Source organism: Meleagris gallopavo, chromosome 1, assembly GCF_905368555.1.
Source record: "Meleagris gallopavo chromosome 1, MGAL_WU_HG_1.1, whole genome shotgun sequence".
Taxonomy (NCBI): Eukaryota; Metazoa; Chordata; class Aves; order Galliformes; family Phasianidae; genus Meleagris; species Meleagris gallopavo.
Window position 1 is genome coordinate 29,973,544 of NC_139404.1, and position 25,822 is coordinate 29,999,365.

General features: G+C 37.5%; 1 protein-coding gene across 3 annotated transcripts in view; it reads right to left on the reverse strand.

Moving 5' to 3' along the window:
• Window positions 1–25,822, reverse strand: part of NELL2 (neural EGFL like 2) — a 145,240-nt gene that overhangs the window by 28,624 nt on the left and 90,794 nt on the right. For all 3 annotated transcript variants that reach the window (XM_085219879.1, XM_085219875.1, XM_085219870.1), the window contains 2 exons: window positions 11,677–11,799; window positions 9,549–9,644 (listed from right to left, as the gene is read on the reverse strand). In XM_085219879.1, the coding sequence (XP_085076005.1) occupies window positions 9,549–9,644; window positions 11,677–11,799 (219 nt within the window). The remainder of the gene's footprint in view (window positions 1–9,548; window positions 9,645–11,676; window positions 11,800–25,822) is intronic.

Here is a 25,822-nt window from a genome sequence, read left to right on the forward strand (position 1 = left end):
GGGCAGGAGCTATAGGAGAGGCCAACCTGTTTATGAATATGAAGATTCAGCTTTTATTAGCACACACAGTTAGCTGAAATTTGATGGAATTATTAATTATAATAATTCAGCTGACATTCATTAATGCTTTGATAGATCTTTATGAAAGATGCCATATGATTTTTCTTCCTAGTGACAGTACTTTCTCAATCTGAATTTGCTCTTATTCTGTAAACGTTACGTGCTCAAAATTCATAAGCTCTTTAAGAATAAAATCCTTCAAATCCATTAATTTTTTTTTCTATGAGGAAAATAAATGCATGTTGATTTTCTTGGAGAAGAGTCTCGGCAGAAACTCTGTGCAAGTTTTTCTTGCTCTCTCTGAAAATAATTTTTTGAGTTCTTTTGGGTCAGGGGAGGAAAAGGAAACTTTAGCCAGTTTACACTCGTTATATGAATTTATATGCATAAGAGGAATCTCAGACAAGTCAAAGGGGACAGAGAGGTGATCACAGCCCAGACAACCTGCATTTGTAACCTATTACCTACCAGGTTATTGCTCAGACCTTACACTGTGTTTACTGTTTACTGAATTCCCAAATGGTAAATATTCCCAACAAATTTGGGATGCTCTTCTCACAGAATGTAATTTGTCTGCGAGTTTTCACCTTGTGTCTGGATCAACTCTGACCCCCTCCTTTAACCTTCAGCTCTTCATTTGAGTATGTTTTAGAGGGAGAGAGGGACCTGTCTTTTGCCTCCTACAAGCCCTGTGAGCAACTCCAATGCTGCATCATGCATCCTCCGTGCTGTTCTCTGCCCTACCTCCACAGGACTTCAGTGTTAGAGAAGATGCCAGCTAAAAGAGAGGTACAGTCAGAAGAGAGTTAAAGTCTTTGCCTCTACTTAGTTACTGACTGTATATGTTCTTGTCATTCTGCCTTTGCTCAATTAAAAAAAATAGAGACTGCAGCGTTTGCCTATTTAGTGCCCAGAATTCCTTAAGATGTAATAAATCAGATGTTTTGCAGTGACTTTAAGTTAGATAATCTCAACAAATTTTTCACAAACACATCTAAAAAGATTATACAAATTCATCACACTCGAGACCCTTATGAGGGTACAGTCTTTCTTAGAAATCATCCTTATCTTGACTTTTATTAAACCATAGTGTATTCATTACTTCTTAGAGGTAAAAGCATTAGTAACAACTTGTTTTGTTTTCATGCATTTTGGACTGGGCAGCTATTCACTTAGAATCATAATTAGTTGTGGAGGAGGCAGATGATTTACGAATAAAGCTATGAACATACTGCATATTATAGTTCCTCCAGCTAAACACTAATAGGATTCCTGCTCACCCAAGGCCTGACTTCAAGAATATATTAGAGCATTTCTAATTCACCAACATGTTTCATGGTCCTTGTTTTCCTTAGCCTTGGTCAGAGGTACCATGGTCAAACAGTCTTGATCATCAATGGCAACAATGAATCAGTCCAAATGGACATTTTAGAATGATTCATTATGAACAGTTATTATTGTTACTTCACAGAAATAAGTTAGCAAAAATGGATCACGTGCAAAGATGAAAGACCAGGCATGCAGCTCATCAAAACAGCACAGCAGTTTATATGTCAAAAGAACTGTATTAATTTGTATCAGCTCAGTACAAAGCCCAGTTTTGGTGAGATGAAAGCATGAGGAAGAAGATCAGTTAGGAAAACAGTTATTTTTATCAGGTTTACCTAGAAACCAAAACAGATGAGGAGTATAAGTAAATTGCTTATTTATTTATACTCAACTTCATTTAACTCAAATTTGAGTTCTAAAATTTTGTGATTCTATGAGATAAACAGAACTCTATGGGACTTTCAGCAATACTCATATATCTTCAGCCTGTCATCTCAGAACCACCTCCAGCTCCTGCCCAACTACTGAGGTCACATTTGCCTTTTTTCTGTTTTACCAGATGTATCATATGAACAAAGCTACTGGACAGAATAGGTGCTGTGAACATGATGGCTTCCAACCTCATAAGTTTATAAAAAGCATATCACAGGAGTGTAGGAAAAAAATATAGAAACCAAAAGTCACTTTGCGCTCTGCTCCAGAGTGCCAAATAAGACTTTTCAGAGGCTTTCTAGGAATTTCAGATTTGATGGAGTACACAGGAGTCCCATCTGCCTGGAACAGTCAGTCTGTGTTACTGAAGGTATTTCTTCTTATTAATCATTAGTCAGAAGTAGATCAATATATTATACTCTAATCAAACAATAGAAAGCAAGCAATGTGGAAGTTCATTTTCAGAGAATTACTGTTATAATGGTTTACGTGAAATTGAGGCAAGAGAAAAGAAAAAGGGAACTGAATGGAAAGCATTGAGAATTATCATAGTAACAGTTTTTTAAAGAAGATTTAGCTGTTATGCTTAAAGCAGACATAGAAATTAATGATTCCCCTAATTTGGGCCATCATGTTAAGATCTGCTTTTCCTACAGTAAGTGAGCATTTAAAATGGAATAACATGGAATAAGGTTTAGCATCACTGAACAGACTAGTAATTTGCATTATCTTGATAAACCAAGGATTGCTCGAAGATCATTATTCTTGTCTCTGCAATAAGTAATTCACATGCAAAAACCATCTTTGAGAAGACCAAGCCTACACAGCAGACCACTCATTACCCCGCCTGTGGGAGCTGGGTAATGGTTTTAAGTAGCAAAGATGCAAGTTATAGATGTTTCAGCATCCTCAGCAAAATCGTTTCATTATTTTTAGCGTCTGCATCCTGTCTCTTTCTGCTAAAATGAAAACTACAGAAAATATTAATTAAACACAGGTGCATGCAGTAATTCAGAATGGTTCTTAATTCAGAGTCAGATCCTGAGAATAGAACATACAGTTAGACATTTGCTGTCACAAGTTTAAGTTAAATCATTTAAACGTGATACTGAGAACTTCATGTCTGCAGTTATGTTTCAGCCATGGCCAAAAAGACCACAGCTTCTATAGATCAGGATGTCAGGAGATTTATTAAGAAAATCGGGACCACTCACAATAACTCAAGGATGATAAGTAGCAGCGACCACTCAGAGCTAGGGTGTACATGCCTCTAAGCCCAACAATGAGGGGGACAGAGCATATCCAGCATCCCTCCTCACTCACCTCATCCCAGCCAGGTGCCTGGGCTCCATGAGGACTTGCCACCACCACCTCACACAGCTGCGGTGCCAACAGCAGTATGCAGCCCAGAAGGTCAGCTGGACCTCACCTGCCTGACTCCACAATTTGTCTTCTTTGGGATTTGTTCTGGATGATTTGTATTATTTTAGGGAGGCTTGCATCAAGGATCAACTTTGAGTAGTTTATGAACTTCGAAAATGACTTCAGTTGAAATACCAGACTTGAACGACTCTAAGAGGCCTGACTTTTGGAGTGTGATGAATTCCCCATTCCCTGTCCACTGGATTCTATTGACATTTTACATTTCAAGTAGGCTCATGTACTAATTGCTTTTAAAAATTTTATCCGTGGCAGGTTAACCCAACATTTCTGTATTTCTGCAAGTTGAAGTCAGCACTTAAATTTTATTTAAAAACTGCTTGCTGAAAGTACCCTGAAAGTTCTCAGTCTCACTCCTGAGAGCCTCTCCAAAAAGGAGAGCCTGAATCCTCCAGACAGCAGAACTCAAGCAAGCAAGCAATTTATCCTGGCAAACAAACAGCTTTCCCTGGCTGGACTGTGAACTCTTTAAAGGCACTCTTTATTACTTGAGGTTTTTGCAGAACCTTGCACACATGCACCATGAATCTGAGCCCTTTAGTATTCTCCTTGTAAACCCCAATCCTACTATCAGTAATTAAAATTTTCATTTTAAAAATAAAACTAAGGAAAAGGCAGGTTCCTGAGCTATGACAGTTTTTTACTATAGTACTTTCAGAGCTTACAGACAGTTTTTACTAGATTGGAGCCAAGAATTTTTAAGAGTTCTGCCAAAAGTAATCCCAGTTCTTTCAGAATTAGTTCAATGCTCTATGGGCTTCAAATGCCATTTTGTCACAGCTTTAGCTTCAGAGCCTACCTGGCCACAAGCTGATTGAAGCTGTTTTAGCTGAACACCAAGGATCAAAGGCTTAAATGGAAACAATTCTCATATGATGTTGAAAGTACTATTATACTTCATAATGTTTTTGCAAAGTCAACAAAGTTAACAAGTTTCCTGGTTACTTTGGCAGTGCCTTATATTCCAATACATGCAAAACTATTTTCCTATCGACTGGAATGTCAGAACTAAAAGATTTTCACAAGCTTCCTTTGGAAATGAAATAATAATAGCCTTCAAAAATCTGAATCCTCCTACTATCATTGTCGGTGCACATAAACAAATTAATTTGGATTTGCAAAGAAGTGTAACAGTCACACATGCTAATTACTTAACGTATATAGAAAGCTGCACAAAACAGAAAAAAAAAAAGAGATCTGATCAATAGCAACCATTCCATCTAAGCAGCATTTTAGTATTTGGAACTATATGTTAGGAACAAAGTCTTGACATTTTTTTTTAGCCACACCAAAGTCTTTTTCCTTCTTCATGAGGTATTCACACCACTTTTTCTATTTTTGTTTGAGCTTTCCACATGTGAAAAAAATATAAAGAGCCAAATAATATACTTTCCTAAAATTGGCTATTTCTGATAGGAATCTGATGAAAGAGAGTGGGCTCATGTATCTTATGCTGACCATTTTTTCATAAATTCAGTTATGCATTTAATTACACCATCAGTATTAATTTAGGGCTGAGTAAATGTACAGACATTTTTTAAGTTAATTTTTTTTTTCTCAGCATGTCCTTTTAAACCTTACAGCTTTGTGCGCCAGTTTATTTCAACAGTTTGCTGTGGCATATTTAATAACAGGTGGATATGATTCCTTTGATGTCCAAAGAAAGTTTGTTATCAAGAAATGTAAGCCACAGCCAAAGGTCCATAAAGAAGTCATATACTTCCAACCAACTTGTTACAAAAACTACATCAAAACGCTACTAGTAGTAAAACTCTGCTATTTGATCTCATGCATAATTAAAAAAGGACCAAGGGAATACTCAAAGCACAAAATGAATGTAAGAACTCAAAAGAAAAGCTGACAAACAGCAAAAATGCAGTAATCGTGTATATATGCACATATAGCCAAACAAATTCACTGTTCATCAAATTAAAAGGGAGTTACAGTACCATCAAGGCAATCTAACAAAATTGTCCTATGCTGGATTCTGAAATAAAGCAATGTTCAAACACAATTTAAAACAGCATTTAAAAATGCCTACTGAAGAATTCATAATTTTACAATCAAGCGGGAGGGCATTGTAAGGTATTTTGAACAAATTTAACTGGTAGAAATGTTTTGAGATTCCCTGGGTAGTCTCAACTTTCTACACTGCAGAAGACTGTGCTTTACTAGTTTAACTACTCCTTGTCTGCCTTGTAAGACTTGAAAATCTTTTAACAAGTATACAAGCCAACAGATGCATCCCCAGTGTTAATGATGCTTAAAGCTGCTTGTTACAGGAAGAGAAAAAGACTTCTCCAAAGTCGCATTTTGATGTTCTATTACCAGCTAAAACAATAAGAAGTAGTGCTGGATGTTGATGTATCTACACACGATGCTTACATCTGTCTTCTTATTCCACTGATCCCTTTTCAACAAGGCACTGGCCACAGTTAATCTAAAAGGCTTGCAGGGAAAAATCTAAAGCATTGCAACAGCTCTGTTAGCTGCAAGGCACTTCAGAGTGAATACTTCTTCTCATGAAAACAATGTCTGACTGAAAGCACTAAGTGATGCTCATTCTCATATTATGGAGAGCACAGTGGTTCTTGCTGACACCCCTGAAGAACCATTTGGAAGTAGGAAACTTTATGAAATGCAATGCCCATTACAGCACTTAGTTACACAAAGCTTTGCTTCTTTGCAAAAGCTGCATAGTGTTTGGGAATTTGACAGACCCTTTTCATGGTAGCTGACAGGTGAAAAGAATTACAGCTATGCCTGTGAACATGTGCAAACTTCTAGTACTGCTCTACCTGAATCAGGAAAGCTGCTTAGTACTCTGGGTGAATAGGCATGCCCTAAAGCCACATTTCAATGTCAGGATAATTTCATCAGAAAATTTCTAAACTCTCCCATCAAAAGCAGGCAATTTGCTTCCTACTCTGTGCCCAGTCCCTGCTTCTGCTTCTCCACTTCTGCTGGGAAGCTCAGAGAGCTGTCGGCCACATCACCAGTAGGCCCAACTCAACTTCAGTTTGTATCTTTTAGCTTCCATGTCAACAGCCACAGCCAGTTCATCAGCTGTTCACTGGAATCGGTGCCAAAGTGTCTGATCTCTTACTACAAGCTGTTCCCAAATGCAGCTTTGATAGATGAACAGTGGAATAGCATATATCCCCAACCAACAAGAGCACCAGGAAGCAGGTCAGGTCTTTTGCCAAACAGCCTTGTTAAATATTTAAGGGAACACTATGGGATACCAGCAATCCCAGCCATTTCAGCTCAGGTTTCATCCTGTTCTTGGTCAATGACCTGTCCTATAACACTCAAGTCTGGTTCCATAGGCAGTAAATGGGAAGGGACAACGTCATCCTTTTCAGGCTTTGAGAAGAACAGAGAGGGAATATACGTGCAGAGCTGGGGTTTGGAAAGGATGTGGAAAGGGATGAGGCACTAAACCAAGTTGAATATGAGCTGGCTATGTACCCATGTGGAAGAGAAGACCAACAGTGCTAGGAAGAGCATTACGTCCCCTCTTTTTCATGCTGTTGAGACAATAGTTGGAGAGCTGGCTGACTGAACACTGGAACTGGTTCCCCAGAGAGGTTGTGAAAATTCCAACCTGAAGATACTCAAAATCCAACCAGACAAAACTGTGAGAAACCCATTCAATTTGACCCTAGTTTGAGCGAGTGGATTGGACACGATCATCTCCAGAGGACCCTGTTTACCCCATCCTCATTGCAGTTCTGAGAAATGATCTACTAAATCATCTTTTGTAGAAGTACACAGTAAGGACTGGTGATTGTGGTTTTTAGGTTATTGTTGGGTTGTGGATTCAATCTCCTATTAATTGTTAGATAGGTTTAGCAGCTACTGACAATTTTTATTACACTACATGTTTTAAGTTAAAAATGCCAAAAATCTTTAACAAGCAGTTTTTAAATATGTGTCATAAATAGAAAAAAGTAATATGTTATTTAGAAATAGATTTGGCGTCTTTACATCAGTCCCCCTTCCTGCTTGTATGTGATTGCAACTGAAGATGTCTGCTTACAAAAGTTTATATTTCTTTTGGAGATAAAGTGACTGTTCAACAAGGGAAGCTTCCAGCATAAATTGTTTATCATGTGAATGTCTTGATCACTTCAAGCCTAACAAAAGCTACCTTCAGGAAATTCTGCCACATTCACTGGAAATGAATATGCGCTGTCTGAAGCTCAGATTTTCCTCTACAGCTGCACATTTCTAGCAATGCAATATCAGAAAGAACACAAAATCTTTTCCATTTGTCACTCTGAAGGTATTTCAGTCTGTATGTGTTTCAAATCTATGTGTAATTTTATTCTAATCCTACTCTTGGACATTAATCCAACTGAGGTGACCAGACTTATACCCTTGTGAATGAAGTCTAACATGATTTATTTCATCAGCAACAACAAGTAAGATGTCTAATGGACCTCCACCAAGACAGAGTGGTCTCTTCTTGCAAAACTGACCAACAAAATTGATTTGGAGCTGCTAAACTTTCTCCAAATCATAGTAATAGTATCACTAGCTCAGAGGTATCAGAACCAAAACAAGTATAATAACCTTTTGATAAATATTGAGACCAGGTATTCAGAAAATATAGTATGAGGCTTACAAAGACATTCAGATCTCATCCAACCCTACTGCTTGCCCTCCTGCAAGTTTCTTGATGAAAGAAAAAGCCATGAAGCCAAGAGCCTTGCTGCCCTGCAAGGGCCTTTGAGTCTAAATATCCAGAAGCTAAATCTAGGTCAGCCTTTGAACTTTCTGTTTTGGGAACAGTGTCCCTGGGTTCTCCTCTAAAGAAGGGAACAGAACAGGACTTTCAGGGGGCAATTCAGACAATCCAGGAAGATCTCCCATTTGATAGTGGATGTTAATTTTGACTAGAGAAAGAGACTGAAGCAAGGAGGTTTGTAGTCTACACACTTCAGGTAGATATAAAAGCTGGAAAAGATGAATCTGGGCCTTGAAAAGATTGATGTTATGCTTAGTTGATAACAGCTGAATGCTGAAAGGAACAGATGAAGCAAATATTACTAAAACAAAGTAACTGTTTTAATATTTGAGCCTTATCTTAGCAAACAAACTGTTCCAAGCAAAAACACAACACTGTTACATTGAAGAGACCTTGATATCCTGTACCATACTATTTCTAGGCTGTGAAAAAGTGAAAAAATACTTGAAAACTTGCCATTTTGACATTTTTCTAGAAATAGATCAACAGTCAGAATACTGCTTTTCACACAGCACCTCTCTTGTGCACTGTGGAGATATCCTTTCAACCACAGCAGAATGAAAACAATCACATTTCTCACTTCTCAAATGGACCAGATAATACAGAATTCGGATCAGTCTGTGTTTTTCATTAAATTGGACATGTTTACAAGTCAGACAAAAGCAATGCTTGTTTAGATGACCTCCTTTCCTTTGCTTGGAAGATTTATTGAAGGCAATATAGAATGGCAACAATAGTCAATCATAGGCAGCAGACTGCCCTTTTATTACGCATATTGAAGCCAATTAATCTAAGTGAGCTTTCTCCCTTTATCTCCTGAGGGCACATACTGTTAGAATGCATTAAAAATTCTGTAGCAATAAATAAAGATGCTGAAATTATTCATTTGAACTTTGAGAAATTATTTACAGGCACTTGAGATGCTAAGTATTAACACTGTACATTTTCTGCTGGGCAAAGTGCCTGCTGCTGTAATTTGAGTAGATCCCAGACTTAAAAAATAAAGCTCTAAAACAAGGCTTTGTTGTACAACCATCCTCGGGGACAGCAAGGAGAGAAAGGAATGCCTGCAAGAGAAAGGAAAAGCAGCAGGAAAACTGAAACCTGCCTTATACTGAGTAAAAAATGCTGAGTTAATGCAGAAATCTCCACTTAAGTTTACAAGTGAACTAAGCATGTTTGCAGCACAGAAGTAATCAGTTATTGGGATTCATTTCTAGATGTTGGGTTATCTGCCATTTACAGGAGATAATAAAGGCCATTTGAGGTGAAAAAGCAAGTCTGTAATAATCTTATTAATTATGAAACATCAAAACCCAAGATGTCTTAATACGTGTTCTCATTTTTGCAGTCCATGTGTTTCTAATTAGAACTCCTGTAATGTATTCACTTGGGAGACGTATAGGAAAAGTGAGTAACGCTGTAGCAGCAGCTTCCTCTTTTAGGGCATACACTTAAAACTCTCCTTTATTCTTGGATTACCTCCAGCATCCTTCTTGGATTTCCTTCACTATAAATTCAATTAAAATCTTACCAGTCTCACAGCTGGGGCCAGTGAAGCCTTGTGGGCAGGCACACACGTTGGAAGCAATACAGGCTCCTCCATTCCGGCACCCATCTTTGCAAAATGCTGGAACAGTAAAAGCACAAGAATTAACAAAATTACCCTCAGTATCCACACAGGTGTCCCAAAGCCCCGGCAGGCTGAGACAGCACACAATCCTCACAGCACTGAGCTCAGAGGCTGCTTCCTCTGAAGGACAGAGGTCACTAAAAATTGTTTATAGCCCCCCTGCCTCATTAGCCAGATGGACTGACAAGCTACAGGAGATTAGAGTAAATCATCTGATGGCAACAACCTACATATGTACTCCTTCCTATGCACCAGGAAGCAGTGAAGGGCAGCATCTTCTCTACGAATGAACTCTTCTTAGGGTAACATTGTTCTTAGCATCCTAAATAAAAGCGTGAGCATAGCAGGCACAAATGAGCACTGAATCAGCTGGCTACTTTCCTCCATCATTCAGAAATTAGATTGGAAGATAGTCATTTGCCTCCAGAGATTCTGAAAAACTCAAAAACATTTACCATTTACAATTTGAAGCCAATCCTTGGATTTGTTTGTTGGTACACTGCAATCTGAGAAGCTGCGCTCACATATTTAGGCAATTCAGCATTCTCCAGATATAGTTATGAATATTTAGGCTTTTCAGCATTCTCCAGATATAGTTATGCACTAAAGAAACCTCTCTGCAGGCAAAAAAAAATGCAACTGGTTCTGATATACAACACAGCATCTGTTTAATTGCTCTGATCTGCAATACGGAATGAGCAATTCTCTGCTCACACGAAACAACAGAAAATAAGAGTTGAGTACATAGCCCAAAGTGTGCAGCTCTGGGGGCAGTGGGCCTAGCCCTGCATCTGTAACCAGCCCCAGGATGGGGTCTAAAGCCCCATCTGAGACATGGGTATCAGGAATGTGAGCCTTCCTGGTCTCCTTTCTGAGGCTTCGGCCTCTTGGTGAGACCTTATATGGGGTGCTGGTGCAAGAGGGCCCAGAGCAGTGAGGCCACAGCCCTCAGGGATGAGAAGCACACCCAGCTCTGCCTGAAAGACACCTGCGCCAAAGCCGGGGCTGCAGAGAAGGACACTTTCCAACTGGGAATACATAGGGTCTAAGACCTCCTGCACACTCTTTTAATACAAAAGAAGAAAGGAGGGATGCACTTTTCTGCCACAGTGGGGCCATGAGCCCTCTGAAATGTAAGATCTGCACTCAGAGCTCCTGTCCAGGAAACACAAGTGCTATAGGGTTATGCACCTTTGTCTTCGACCCAAAGAGATCTCAATTACTTTTTCATGAGCTGACAGACCTTCACCTGTGAGTTCAAAGACCAAGGACACTTCTGAGAGGAGCAGCTGTGGTTTGAACCTCTCCAGGCTAACTTGGGTTTCCCATTCCCAGAGGAGAGAACTCAGTGTAAAAGGGGTAATTTACTGATATCTCTCCCTCTTTCTCTGTGTTTGGCTGGGAGTTGACTATGCTAAGATGTTTTACAGATGGGTCATTATGTTAGGAATATTTAGAAGAATCATACTGTGGCTCAGGTGAAGAAAAAAATACTGTTAAGATCATAAGCAAGCTTAGCAATTAAAGAAATACTGGGCTTGGCCTTAATAATACGGCAGCAGAATGAATCTACGTGTTGTTATCAATGCTAACTGAGGCTCCATGGAGTGTGACACCTAAGAGATGAAGTGGGAACTCTTGGTATGCAATTGCTGCAGTTAGAGCACTTCTTACATCTGAGCCAGTTCCCTGCAGTTGCACTACTTTTGTTATCAGGTATTGTCTCCATCCTGTGTTATGAGTTTGAGGACTCCCAGGGACTTGGGCCCCTTCTGACGTGAAATACAACAGAAGTTAAAACAGCATTGTGCCTCCACCAAGTCTATGCACCATCCTCAAATCACTATGAACTCAGTCATATGCAGGGTCACTGTGTACCTACCTGTGAAGATCTTCTAGTAGGTGCAAGACCTAAATGCCTAGCCTAGCATTTTGCCCGTCTTCTTCAAGGTACGTCAACAGATTTGCATTAGCAAAGCACCTCACTGATTTCAAGGAATGCTGAATCCCCAGGTTCTCAGCCACTTACCTTTACACACGGTCCCATTTCCAGTGTAACCCAGCTTGCAAACACAGTTGTGCCCACCCACGGTGTTGAAACATAGTGCATTTTCATCACAGTTGTGCTGGTTCGTTACACACTCATCATGCTCTAGAAAATGAAAAAAGAATGGTATGTTCTTAAAGTTTTAAAATACACAGAAGCTTTTTAATAAGAGAGAAGTAGTAGTTAGTGATAACTTGGCTATGTCAACATGAAACAATGGAGTAACCAGGTTATATGTTTTTAAAACATAATTCTATGTGGGAAATGTGTTGGAGCCCAACTCCACTTCCATTAATGGAGAACTACCATCATTACACTTTTCACATAGGTTACAGGGTTCTCGTAAACATCTGTCAAAGAACTGGCTAACATACTGAAGATCCATATAATAATTCTGCTGCATAATTTATACATGCAGGTTTATCCTGTGTGAGATTCATAGGATTTCCTTCAGAAAGATGGCCAATGGTGCAAGTCACACACTCCAAGCTGCAAAGAACAGTTTGCAGAAGTCAGGACTTCAAAACATAGTCCTTGTTTTCCTTCACTTCAGTGTGTACTCTACTAACTAGTTAGTTGAAAGTAACCAGGAAACAAAGGACAGGCTGCTCCTCAGAGTGAGGGACAAAAGAAGCATGATCTAAGTGTTTCAGTTGGTGAACATTTTAATGTTTTAGTTTGTGGTTCTTTAAAAAAATGGAAAATGCAATTTCAAAAGAAGATGCTTTGAAGCATCTTTTCTAAATGTCAGAAGAATTGCTTGAGTATATTCAACATGCAGTATCATAGTCTGTAGGCATCATGAATGAAATGCTTCCATCTTCTGAAATTATTCCGTGTATTTATTTTTTTTTTAAATCAACAGTATTTACTTAAACATAAATAATCTCAGAGCACCCAAAAATTTAATTTCGGTAAAATCAACTGTTTTGGGAACATAAAGCTACATAATTTGAATCATCACACATGAACTAGTCTGCATTAGAGGTTTTCATAGCCACCATTCTGTCCAGGTTTTAGCAAATCTTATTAGTGCAGCTTACGGCAGTTCTGGCTACGACACATGTCTTAAATCTGAAACTAGATGCTCTTTCTTCCCTAGTCTTGGCTATGTCACACTGCTCTGAGTCGTCTGCTTTATAATAAAGAACTGAAGTCTGTGCATATCCCACAGGACTGTCAGGAAAATGAATTTGTTAACACTTGCAAATCACTATGGAAGTATTCGACTTGCTATTCAATACTAGCCATAAACCACGGGAGTATAAAACTGGCAGAATGGCACATCCCTAATCCATCAGTAGACATAAAGTGTCCTATAGCAAAACAAATACCCATTGTTTAACAGGAGGAAAATCACCAAAATGTAAATAATCAATTTCAAACAATTCACGGGGTTCTTTAGTTTACTTTATTTTGGTTTAGGGCTTTTCTGCTTATTTTATAGCACCACCCTGATGTCCTTCTTCCAAACAGGGACTGAGTCCCTACTGGATACAGCCAAGCTGAGGCTGCAGGCCTACGCCCTGAAGCATGAGAAATAATTACTTTGTTCTCAGCATTAATAACTAAAACTGATATTGTTCACAAATGATCCAGCCCCTCAAATCCAGTTATGATATTTGACTCCAGCCTCCCACCACAGTGAAATCTCTCATGCTGGCTGAAGTAGTATTTATATTAGATCAGTCATAAAATTAAAGAATGTCACGCTCATGCAAATGAGGTTAAAAGTATTATCTGTGCTGTAATCATATTCTGGCTTTGTTTGTGTTAATATCATGATATTATTTATATGTGATATGCCATTTAAATATAAAACATACACTGCTTTCTCATTTGTAAAGGTTGTATGTAACGTATGAAAGGAAAATAGCTATGGAAATGTAAGAAACATTATGCACTCAGCAGGCCAAAATATCTTGCAAAGACATTATTCTGGGATCTCAGGAGGGGGGGGTATATACAGCAATACATCACACTGGTAAACTCAGCTCAAATCACTGCATTTGGCAAATTAAGTATCATGCTCAATGAGAAATGTCACCATCCACCTCATGCCTTAGGGTTGCAGCAGCATCCCCAGCATGCATAGCAGCTCTTTCCTGTGGACAAGAGTATATTAGAGAAAAGCAGCTGAGAACGGTCTGACACCAAGAGGAGCATCTTTAAGCCCAGAACAGTTCTGAAAGCCCATGAGGGACCCATGCCAAGTGAGCTTGCTGATGGTGTTCCAGCACAGCCAGGATGTCACCACATGGGTGACTCCACCTTGCAGTACCTGGGCCAGTACAGAAACAGACATTTTAAAATGATAGGAATAAAAAATGCCATCAAAAAATAATTGGGATGTTTTACCTTTCACCTAGATCAGTTACCCTGCCTCATCTGAGCTTGGGTTCAACAGCACTGTTAAAACCATTTATACATAGTACTTCATATTCCCTCCGTACATATTGAGGGGCACCACACAGAGCAATCAGCCTGCACTGCATGGCTAGCTCTACGAACTAATAATAAATGGTTAAAATACAGAAGGGGAAAAGTCCTGCACATAAAGCACCTTACAAGATTCACTCTTTTAATGTATGCATATCATCTGCAGCAACGTTGAAGAGACTATCAGAAAGAGCTTTTTCCAGAATTCTCTATCTAGCTTTATTAAAGATAGAAATACTTGATTGTCATGAAAAAGGTGGTTGATAATTCTTCATTAACTCACATTTAACACTTTGTCTTCTTATTTTGCTGAAATATTCAGAAAGTCATCTTAAACAGAGAGAACATGGAATGAGTTCAGCAATCTTAAATATCAATCTAGAACCTGTAGAAGCAGATTGGGCTGTGCATTATAAAGAAGCAAAAAAGCAATTAATAAAAGAATTGTTTAAGGATAACCATGAATATGACTTCCACTTTTTAAAGTTCGAAAAACAGGATAGAAACATCATTTGCATTATTTAGAATGTCAGTACGGCCCAAATATATTTCTGATGCTCCAAGAAGCAAAAGTGAGGTCATTCATTTCAAGTAACTTAGGAAATAATGTGATACACATTTAATAAATATCCATACTTACTTCACTGCACACCATAATTATGATGGGGCCGGGCCAGTGTAGGAGTAGTACAGTGGCAAGGAAATAAAAATGACTTCTGGAGAGAGATTTTAACCATTAACACACCCACATTTGCATAAACTTTCTATAAAACTGAAACCAAATCTCAGTGATTACCTCTAAAGCTATATTATCTAATAGATCTAAAATCCATTTTGCCCAGGACTCTCTGCTCAACAGTGTTAACATTAATAAAATCTCTGTTCTGAGAACCAACTGAAATTTAAAACACAGTATATATATATATTGAATAAATTATGTCTAGAATGATCTCTTTCTAGATAAAGAAAGTTTCACCTCCAAAATGTGCTACTGCTCTACGCTAAAATAATAGTAAGAATGGGTTGATATTTACATTCATTAGAAAACACAGAATGACCATTATGACACAGATGACTTAGAGGGATACAAAAATTATGTGATGATGTAATTAATTCATGCATTTGGATGTGCAACAAATCAGTTATACAAGCACACATACATATATGCACAGAAAGAGATGAATTTTATTTTACTTTGCTACTACTCCAGAACAATTCATGTGGTTTCCTCGACAAAGATGTCATTTCAGAGGAATATGAAGGGTAAAGTACTGCATCCTCAGGAGATGCGGTGCTGGCATAATCTCATACAGACCCACTGAATCCTATGACATATGACAGTGCAATGGCAGATGGGGATCTGTCCTACTGCTTTTATTATCTGTGCAGAGGTTCTTGCAGAACTTAGTACCTCCTCCTCCTTTTATTTTCAAAGTGCAGAACAACATCAGCCACTATCCTTCCTACTGTACATTTCACAATTAAAAATAAACAAAAAATCTGTAAACATTTCCCACTTGCATACTGCAACTTCCCAATACTTGTCCTGCACTTCCAAATTCTGCAAACATCTATGCAAAATAAATTGACATAGACTCCAACTCAACAATGGAAAGGAATTATGACTGAGTTGCATTTCATACTTGTGAGTAAAGAATATAATGCTGTCAGTTTTCCCAAACCATTCACTACTAGCATTGGAAAATAATCGCTTGAGGTATAGAAATTCATAGAAGTTCCTACATATATAAAAAAAATAAGCTTCTCTATTTGTAATCTTGTAACACCATGCAACAGATAACCAATTTTGAGTGGAGGAGCTTGTGAATTAAATTAAAATCTTTTAAACAAACAGAATATTTTAGGTATTTTCTCCTCATGCTATCTCTGAATTCTGGAACTCAAATTACTTTTTGTCACCTGTCACCTTTGCATTGATTCAGTACAAATCAATAGAATTGGATGTGGCAGTGAAAGTGAGAACAGATGCGTCACTTGAATTATCAGCACCCAACACACTTAAATGTCCACTTATAGTTTATCTTAATTACAAGCTCTTTTTCTCATATAATTAATGTACAAGACAAAAATCAGTATTAATTATATAGGCAGTTTGGAAGACATATTCCATTAGTATCATTAGAGAAATGACAGATGGTTAATTTCTTCAAAGACTTCATACTAGACAGTTTAAACTCTAATTAGCAGGGTTACTTGTCTTAGTATATGCATAGTATTTTCAATGAGCAAGTAGCATAAAATTATTAATGATTATGCTACAATTCCCATACACTTAAGTCACATTTTTATATTGATATTTCTCAACTCTAGTATTTCCCAATTCATTTTTCTATGGGCATTCCCTAGTTCAGATGCAAAATGGAACCCAAGCTTTAATCACTCACAGTTGCCATCATATTCTTTATCTTAGTTAACACAGAAGTCATTAATCATTAATTAATGACCACCAGCAGCTGTCCTTTGTTCAAGCAGGGGATATGAAAATCCATGTCTCCCTCTAATAGTCAATTCATAGCTAATCTTGTTACTTCATTGATTTTCATCTTCATCCACTCCCATATATTCATCCCTCCCCTGGTCTTGATTTTCTTTCTTCAGTGCAGGCACAAACAACTCTTTTTTGCAAATCTACGTCTAGAATTTTCCTACTTTTTATCTTAATAATGTTGATAGTAAAAATAGCTGTAGGATAGTGTGTTCTATTTTCAAGGTCTGTTTAGAGATGATCTTGCTTTCTGAAACGCTTATTCTGTCTGTAATTATTTAGCCCATTGTTGCTCTTCAAGGAGAACAGCTGCCATCATCTCATCCAGATGTCTATTCCTCTCTTATATTAATGTATTTACTTATTCTATATTTGGTCCTAAGATGATAAAAAAAGGGAAATCAAGAAAATTGTGACAAAATCTTAGGAAGAAACTAAGGGTAAAGTCAAAATCCAATGATCCTTTTCATATCCATTACAAAAAACAGTTCCAGGACTGCATTGCATTTGTACTATGAAGGGGAGATTATATTATGGGCTGTTAGTGACTAAGGGTTAAAAGCAGCTGAAAAACACTTGAACAAGAGAAAGCACAGATCCACTCTCCTTGCATCTCTCTGTGAGGTCAGGAGTGTTTTGCAGAAAGCTCTGAAGTGGTTGTGGCATTGAGGAGACCAGAGACAGGTAGGGACTGAGCTGGTACTCTGGTGTTTCACATATGCAGCTTGAACTATTTCAGTTTAGTGCAGTCAGAGCTGTCATTTGAACTATGTTGGAATTGTTGGACACTGGATTATGTAAAAACAGTTCTATGTGGAGGATCCCAAAACTGATGATTATCTGATTTGAGATTTTGTTCCAAGGACTTCAAGGATATCACACACAAAAAAGGAGAGCATAAGAAGCATTTAAAAATGACAATATATAGACGCCTTAAACCACAGAAGAAATGCTGATGTTGGATGCTTATAGCAATTGAATGGGTTAGCTAAACTAAACCATGATGTCGACCTTGTCTTGTATCCTGCTTTGATTGTGTGATTAACTAATTACCTCTTTAAATATCTTGATATTATCTTTATGCATAATATGTTTCACAAAAAGAGAAATACTGACACTGAATGTAATAATGAAATCCATCCCTAAAACATCTCCTGCTTCCAAACACTTGTGTTTTGAAAACGCATTTTAAGATTTTCCATTTTATGTATTATTTCACAGCTCATCTAAAGAAAACTATTTCACACATCAAAGCCTGCAAGGGACATAGATGTTTTTTCTTACTCTCTTGCTTGGACTTAAAAACTTAATCTTCCTTTCAAAATGTTATGCAGTTGTTCTTTGTACAAGATCTCTCTGGGCTTTTTTTTTTTTTTTTTTTTGCTTTTTGTTTTGATTTGTTTTGTTTCGTATTTTGTGTTCTGAGCTTTCCTCCTAGACTGAAGAAATGTGAAACTCTTAGCTGTAAGTCCCTTCAAACTGTCCATTAGCAGTAAATCCAATAACATATTTTATGGCTCTAATCAGGGTATACAGACTCCAAAGACTGAACTTGAGAAGCCCAGCAGGCAGGTTGAATGTTGGCCCATCCCTTCTTTCCTGTAATATCTATTCATCATGTAATCAGTGCTGAGATCTCTTGGAACTCAGGAGGAACAAAGTCATCTTCAGTCCCCACTGCAATGGGCAATTTGATGGCTAAAATATATCTTTCCAGGACTAATATTATTCCCTCCATCTTTCCCCATCACATTTTAACAAATTATTTAATCCTTTTTAAACCCAGTTAAGTTTCTTCATCCTGTATTATAATAACAAATTCCAGTTTTGTGGAACAAGATGTATTTTTGTAAAATACTCAAACTCTTTTCACAGCAGGTTCTATGGTACAATTAGTCAGTATTACCTCACATAGCAGTCTGAGAATTTTTACACATTTCAACAAGTTAGGCAAAGGAAATATATTGAATAATATTTAGTATGACAGCTAAAGTAAAGTAAGCTTTAATTTATCTCCTGCTTCCTCCACGTCTGCCATTTTGTATATTCCTTCTTGAACAGAAACGTTTAGGGAAGGATTTTCTAAATAACTTAGCATAAGCCTTTCTTGCCTAAAGGAAAATCTGTAACTCTCACTGATTTCAATGGTAAAACTGTAATGTAAATGCAAAATAATTTTGAAAATCCCACCTTAAAAGATTTCAGTCTAGACATAAGGTCTGTGACCTTGTCAGGCACTTCTTTTTTGCTGTAATTCAAACTGATCTTCTAATATCTTGTCTCTTTTATCACTGACATTTTAAAATAAGGTTTCTGTGTTTTAAAAGATATTTCATGTCTCATTTCATGAGATGTTTCTCCATATGTTCTTCTTTTATTTTTTATTTATTTTATTCTTGCTATGGGTATTATCTTTTCCAAGGTAATCTTTTCAAATTCCAACTTGTACTGTAAACTAAATATCCTACGTACTTACAATAAACAGGTGCTTTCACAATCTTCTATTATGCTGTCAAAAGTGACAATGATAGCAAATTCTGCAGCTGAAGCACACCTCCATATTTTATTGTTAGTAGAACTGCCAGACTAGAGCTATAAGTATCCTACTGCAATTTCCTCAGCCAAAAAAAAATGTTTATTTTACTTCTTACCCTAATGCTAACCCTTTTCATTTACTGTTCCCTTAATTAAAGGCTCCATGTTACACAAGTCTGACACCACCAACAGATGCTTATATTGGACACTTGGCCTCCATGCTACACGTTTCTGCTATACAAATAAAGCAGAGAAGTGTCTCTCAGACTTGCTGCTGAAGTTCATAACTTGCTGTCTGTTCCTGGATTTTGCAAGTAACAATTTGCAGACCATCTACATAACCAAGGGGCTCCACAAAACACTGATGAGCAACACTGTTTTTTGTCAGGATGAAGATAACAGAAGGATAGATATGCAATGGGACAGCAGAAAAATGTCTAAGGAATCAAGTATCATTCAGAGTTGTACTCAAAACTAAAAATGTAGTCAGAGTTCTCTGGAGACAGGTAGTGCTCCTTTTCCATTCTTTTGGGGATATAAACATGTCCAGAGTTCGTTAACTCATTTTTCAGAGGGTTCTTTGGAAATTACAACAACAATTTACACTACTTTTATCATGGACAGTGCTTGTCAGATGAAGAAAATGGAAGGCACTACAGTGCTGGAAGAAATGCTGCTTTTGCTTTGATCCTGATCTCTTCTTCTGGATTAACTTAAGTTACTATGAAATTGGGAAACAAATGGTTTTCTATCCTTTTATGCAGCAGAGAGTTCTCTATGCATGAGATAGTTCACCTCATTTCCCTGGAGGTGCTGTGACACAGGCTTTCAGATGACTCACTGGATGTCAAACAGGACAGTACTATTTTTGCTAAGACATCTGTAGTGGTTGAGCTCAATGGGGAATAGGTCTTCCTTCAGTGTTGCTCACCTAGTTGGAGAAAAAGTTCTCAACTCGAAAATGAGGACAAACATATGCTGAAGTGGTGGCAAAGCGGAATGATACTGATTTTTTGATTCCAGGTCACCCCTGATACTGTTTCTAGTGATGGTTCTGATTTTCCCTAGGGCAGATGCTCCTTGGCAGTTTATGTAGGTGCACCAAAACAGTATAACAAACATATCCATCACAAGGACTGCATCTGAGATGCCTTCCCTGGAAAGAAAAGCACTTGGAAATTAATACATACAATAAAGCAAGACCTGACCAGATATTCCATTTTCTCAATGCTACATCCTAAGTTGCCAGGGTGAGCTCACCTTTGCAATCCTACCTTTTTCACATACCCCTGTTTGAAGAAATTAGAATTTAAGTTGAGATACTGTGTGGAGGGCTTCAAAATAACATGAAGCTCAATCCCTGGAAGGTGTACTAAGTAAATAGTACATCTCAGCTACTCCTGGCAGACTGGAGTAACTGTGCAGGTGAAAATCAAACACATTCTCTACTTACTTCTCAAACAATAGAACTATGTATACAGAAGTTGAATTCTGCATCCATTTCCACCTTCTAAAGAGCTAGGAAAAAAGTAATTAAGGCTTACTAAATATGTGTACATCCCAAACTTATTAAAAACACAGATGAATAATTAAAAGGGATTATTCTTGATGAATGCCCACTTTTCCAAAAATCAGTCCTCTTATCTTAAAAAGATGTGACCATTCTATGCCTACTTTGAAAAATGTGAAGCCTTTATTTTTTTTATTTTTTTATTTTTTAAATGCACCATCACTGAAAGGTTCTATAATTTTGCAAACCCTGAACATCAAAGTTAATACTGTGTGACAGCTGCTATGTTCCAAACTCATGACATTTAGTGGTCTGTAACAGGGTAAATGACACAATTACCTCCTGTAATTACTGTTGCTAACAATATATTTTCCCTGATGATTGGTCTATGTGACTCAGAGCTGCTTATCTTTGTCAGTCCAGTCCAAATCTCCATTTCTATGTGACTTGGACATTAACTTAGTAGGTATTTACAAATTAGTTCCAATATCTGCCAAGACAGATATTTGGGATAGTACAAATTCATCATTTATTGCATGGTTAAGTAGTCCCCCACTTTAACATTATTTTGCATTAGAAAATAAGCACTTTAATGAAATACTGTTTCTCATCTAAATCAAGTAGTCACTCCTATTATTAATATGTTGGAAGGGAAACATGCTGAAAGATGTAAACAAAATGAGGGAATAAAATGCAAATAATCATAGTAATATTTTTTTAAAACTTATTCATGAAAAACATGACATTGAAACACTAAGATTCTTAATTCTCATTGCCTATCCATAGCAATTTTAAAAAAATACCTTGACAAGAGACAAAAGACATTGGTGTCTTTTGACTTAAATCAGCATGAGTTATGGACTAATCAAATCAGCTGACAGCAAGTGTTGTTTTTTTTGTTTTGTTTTTTTTAATATCTTTCACTTCTAATATATAGAACAGATACAATTCTTCATTCTGTTTCTCTGCAGTATATACCTCTGAGGATGTGTAAAGATTATAGCATGTAGGGCCAGTATGAAACAGATGCAGTCTCTGTAAAATGGTATGGATACTTGTCAGAAAAATAAAGAAAATCTCATACAAAAACTCCAGAAACCTTTTAGGTAGAACAGTCTCCTATTTTATTGCCAAGCTTGTTGGCAGAGCTCTCAGTTCTCAATAAAAATACCAAGACTTACAAATTTTTCACTGATTTGATGGAGAAAAACATCAATTATTTGCACCAGAAAGTTAATTAAAATTTCTTGTTTTCACTTTTCTTGTTCAAACTCGAAGATGCCTCAGAACCATTAGTATTTTCAAAAAAAAACCCATAAGTATACAAAATGAAATGAATAAAACAGAATAGTTCTGTATATTGAAAATGCCTTCAGGAAAAACCTAAGCATATTCTGCAGACACATTATTTTAAATACTCTGCCTCACTGTATGTATCTTCACTAGCAAAAGTGAAATTTCATACAAGTACTTCAGCATTACATTATATTGGAGCAAAGAGTAAATGATGATGCTCCCTTTTGTATCAACATGACTTTTCAAATCATGATTACTTGGCCAGTCTTTCTCAGGGCATCACCTGAGCAAAGGCCTAAGAATGGAGTTCAATGTATTTTCTCAGTAGACAGTATTTGACCCTTCTTGTTCACCTATTCTTTCTGACTGCCACAGGCTGGTCCTGCCATCACATCTTTCTTCCTTCCATTTGGGTGAACTGGTAAACAGAGAAGATTCTTTAAATGAAATTAGTTTTAGTTAGAAAAAGATGACTAGAAAAAGCATCAATTTAGCTTTCATGATATGAATTTGTTCAGTCACAGCCTGGCTGCAAATTTTCATGTAGATCAGAAGTAAAAAGCAAAAGTAAAAATACAGGCCTTTCTTTGGGATTACTCAGAGGTACACCAGCGCCAGAAGAGTCAATGAAGTGTATAAGCCCAATGTGTTTACATTGTGTAACAAGACATTTCAGGGTGCACTTCAGCAAAAAATGTGTCCAAAAAAGGACTAGCAAGTAAGAAGTTCATGCTGTAGTTGAAAGGTTTCACAGAATCACAAAATTGTAGGGGTTGGAAGGGACCTCTAGAGATCATCGAGACCAACCCCCCTGCCAAAGCAGGTTCCCTACACCAGGTCGCACAGGTAGGCGTCCAGATGAGTCTTGAATATCTCCAGAGAAGGAGACTCCACAACCTCCCTGGGCAGCCTGTTCCAGTGCTCCATCACCCTCACCGTGAAGAAGTTCTTGCGCACATTTGTGCGAAACTTCCTATGCTGCAGCTTATGTCCGTTTCCCACCGTCCTGTCTCCACGTACCACTGAAAAGAGACTGGCCTCACCACTAGGGCCGCCACACCTCAGATATTTATAAACCTGGATCAGGTCCCCTCTCAGTCGTCTTGTCTCAAGGCTAAACAGACCCAGTTCACTTAGCCTTTCTTCATAGGGGAGATGCTCCAGGCCCTTCACCATGTGTGTCAAGCCCTTCACTGTGTGTTTGTACCACACAGTTAAGCAAAGTCACTCCTCAAGCACATGGCTGGAATAGAGGATTGTAACCTAAAAAGCTGCATCCAAAATCTTTTGGCTGCTAATTTGAAGACACAGTTTGATATAGCAAAGTAGATAGATATGTTCTTGTAAGTCAAAAATAACCAGTCTGAAAGACTCACACCAGTGATTATTGATAAAAAAAAAGTATCCAGGCAGGATTTGTAACAGACAATGACAAATACCAAGTCACAGTGACTTTCTGAGTTGACTGACAGTATTAAACACAAGTCAAGGAAATAATTTGCCATTTTTGCCATTTAGCATAAAGCAGGCTGATCTTGAAAGATTTCAAGGAAAAAAAAAAAAACAAGGGCCACAAGATATTTCAGGAATCATTGACTGTATATACACACACACACGTATATACATGGCTATACTGATTTTGATTGTAGATGTATTGAATGTGTATGACTACAACATAAATAACTTAAATAATTCCACTGCTCTTTTTTAAAAGCTATCTTGCTCCCAACTCTCACTGGCCTTGGCTGGAGTTCCTGTGAGATCAGGCTAAGCTCTCCCGGCATGAGCCGGTCACCAGCTGACTCAGACATAGTAAATGCAAGCCATCCAACTGCCTTCACTTGTGACTCTCTCATTGAGACAGCATCAGATTCCCATCTCCTGAGCCAGAAAGATCTTTGCAACTTCAAAGAAACTGTCTACCTAGTTTCCTTATCTTTGCAGTCTATCTTTAGCAGTTTGTGATCGTCTATAAAAAGATGAATAATTTCTGTAAAAGAATTAATCATCCAATATTGAAGATCACACGCTCATTTATTTGTCAATTGAATACATTTTCTTTTTTATTGACTCAAATTTTATTCTACCAAAGACCCTTTAAGTGTGTTGGATTTTGATCAGTTGAAAAAAAAAAATCAATCCTGCTGTAATTGCTTAGCCAGATGAACAGTTGCTATGATCTAGGTCAGTAACCAAGGAGGAAATGAGACCTAAAGAGTATCCTCTTAAAAGAAAAAAAGTCTAGTTCCAAATTAAAACAGCCTCTAAACTAAGTTGTCAATGATAACCTGATCCAATCCAAGTAAAGCCAACATATTCTTTGTATAAGATACAGCAGATATATAAAAATGACTTGTGTTGTTATCTAAGTAATGCAGTAGCACAAGAACAAGCTCAGTCTGAATGATCACTTCTCTATTAGCTTTGTGAATTATCTTACAACTAGAAAGCAGATATTGTACAACATAGGAGAGAATTTATCCTGAAAGAGGATTGAGAGCATGAGGATTTTTGTAAGCTGACGTACTGTAAAACAGAATGGAAACTGTACCAAGGAAATCAGAGGCAAATAAGCTTTGAGTTGAAAATGCTCTGTGCATACAAGCTGACTTCTAGAGTGTTTATTGCTAACAGCAACCATGACTGTATAGCTAGACACCATCAGTGTAGTGGGTTTGGGATTACACCGTTTTATAATGCATGTTTGTTCATGCTACTTTTAATATAGCTTGGAGGAGAATCACCAAAATCAGAGATGGAAAAGACAGATGGTTCATCTTGCCCACATCATTATAAATCCAAAGCTCCTCATCATATTTTCTCTGGTGGTTTGCTGACTAAAACATTTCCTTACTCAAGCAATTGAATGCCACTACAGAGATGTTATAACGAGGTACTGTCAGTGTGCTTCATTATTTCTCTATCCCTTGCATCATACTGTACAATTATTCTCAGTCTTTATTAAAGCAGAGTCAAAGAGTTCAGCTGCTGTACAAGCTGGAGAACTTAAGGAAAACTTGAAATGTTGCAGATCTCATAAAAGTGAAGGAAAAAAGACAGCAAAAAACAGTTTTTATTGTCATAATGCCTCATAATACTGTATTTTCAAATAACAAAGTTGGTACACTATATGACTGATCTGAGATCATAGACATTTTTAAACTTCTTTGCAGCAGTGAGGAGTGCACAGCAGTGTTGAATAAAGTTGCATCTTGTAGCCATATTTAGTCACTTATTAAAATGTGGCCTCATTTACCAATGTACTAAGCATTATCAACTTCCATTATCTCTGCAATGACTTGTGGATGCTTATGTGTGTGTGGAAAAGTAGGTCATTTTTATACCATTAATTAACCAAGGATGAGTGTGCAGCTTTAAACACTGAAGCTGGATGACTTAATTCAAGCCTGGATTACATCAGCCCCCTAGTAGTTTTCATTTCAGGCAATTACATGAATCCTACAAGAAGGGGTTGCAGGTGCTAAAACATAGCCCACATTCCTCATACATAAGCTAGATTTTATTTCCCACTGTAACTAAGGAGAGACATTCTCTTTCAGCTTCTCAGAATTCATTTGTGGGAAATGAAATGTACAGTTAGAACAAAAATAACTAAAAATGCATGATATTTTTAAGTACCCAGACTTCACCCTACCTGAAACTTTTTCCTGAGTATTTGGAAGAAAAGTCTGGGCAGTCCAACAGAGGTTTTTTCTCAAATATCTCTGCCATTAAGCATTGCTTCTGCTGTGCAATACAGGAAAGGATGCGTTTTCCCTCACTGTTTATGTCCCAAACAATTGATGTATTTACAAGTCAAAAATAAACCAATGAAATCTGCA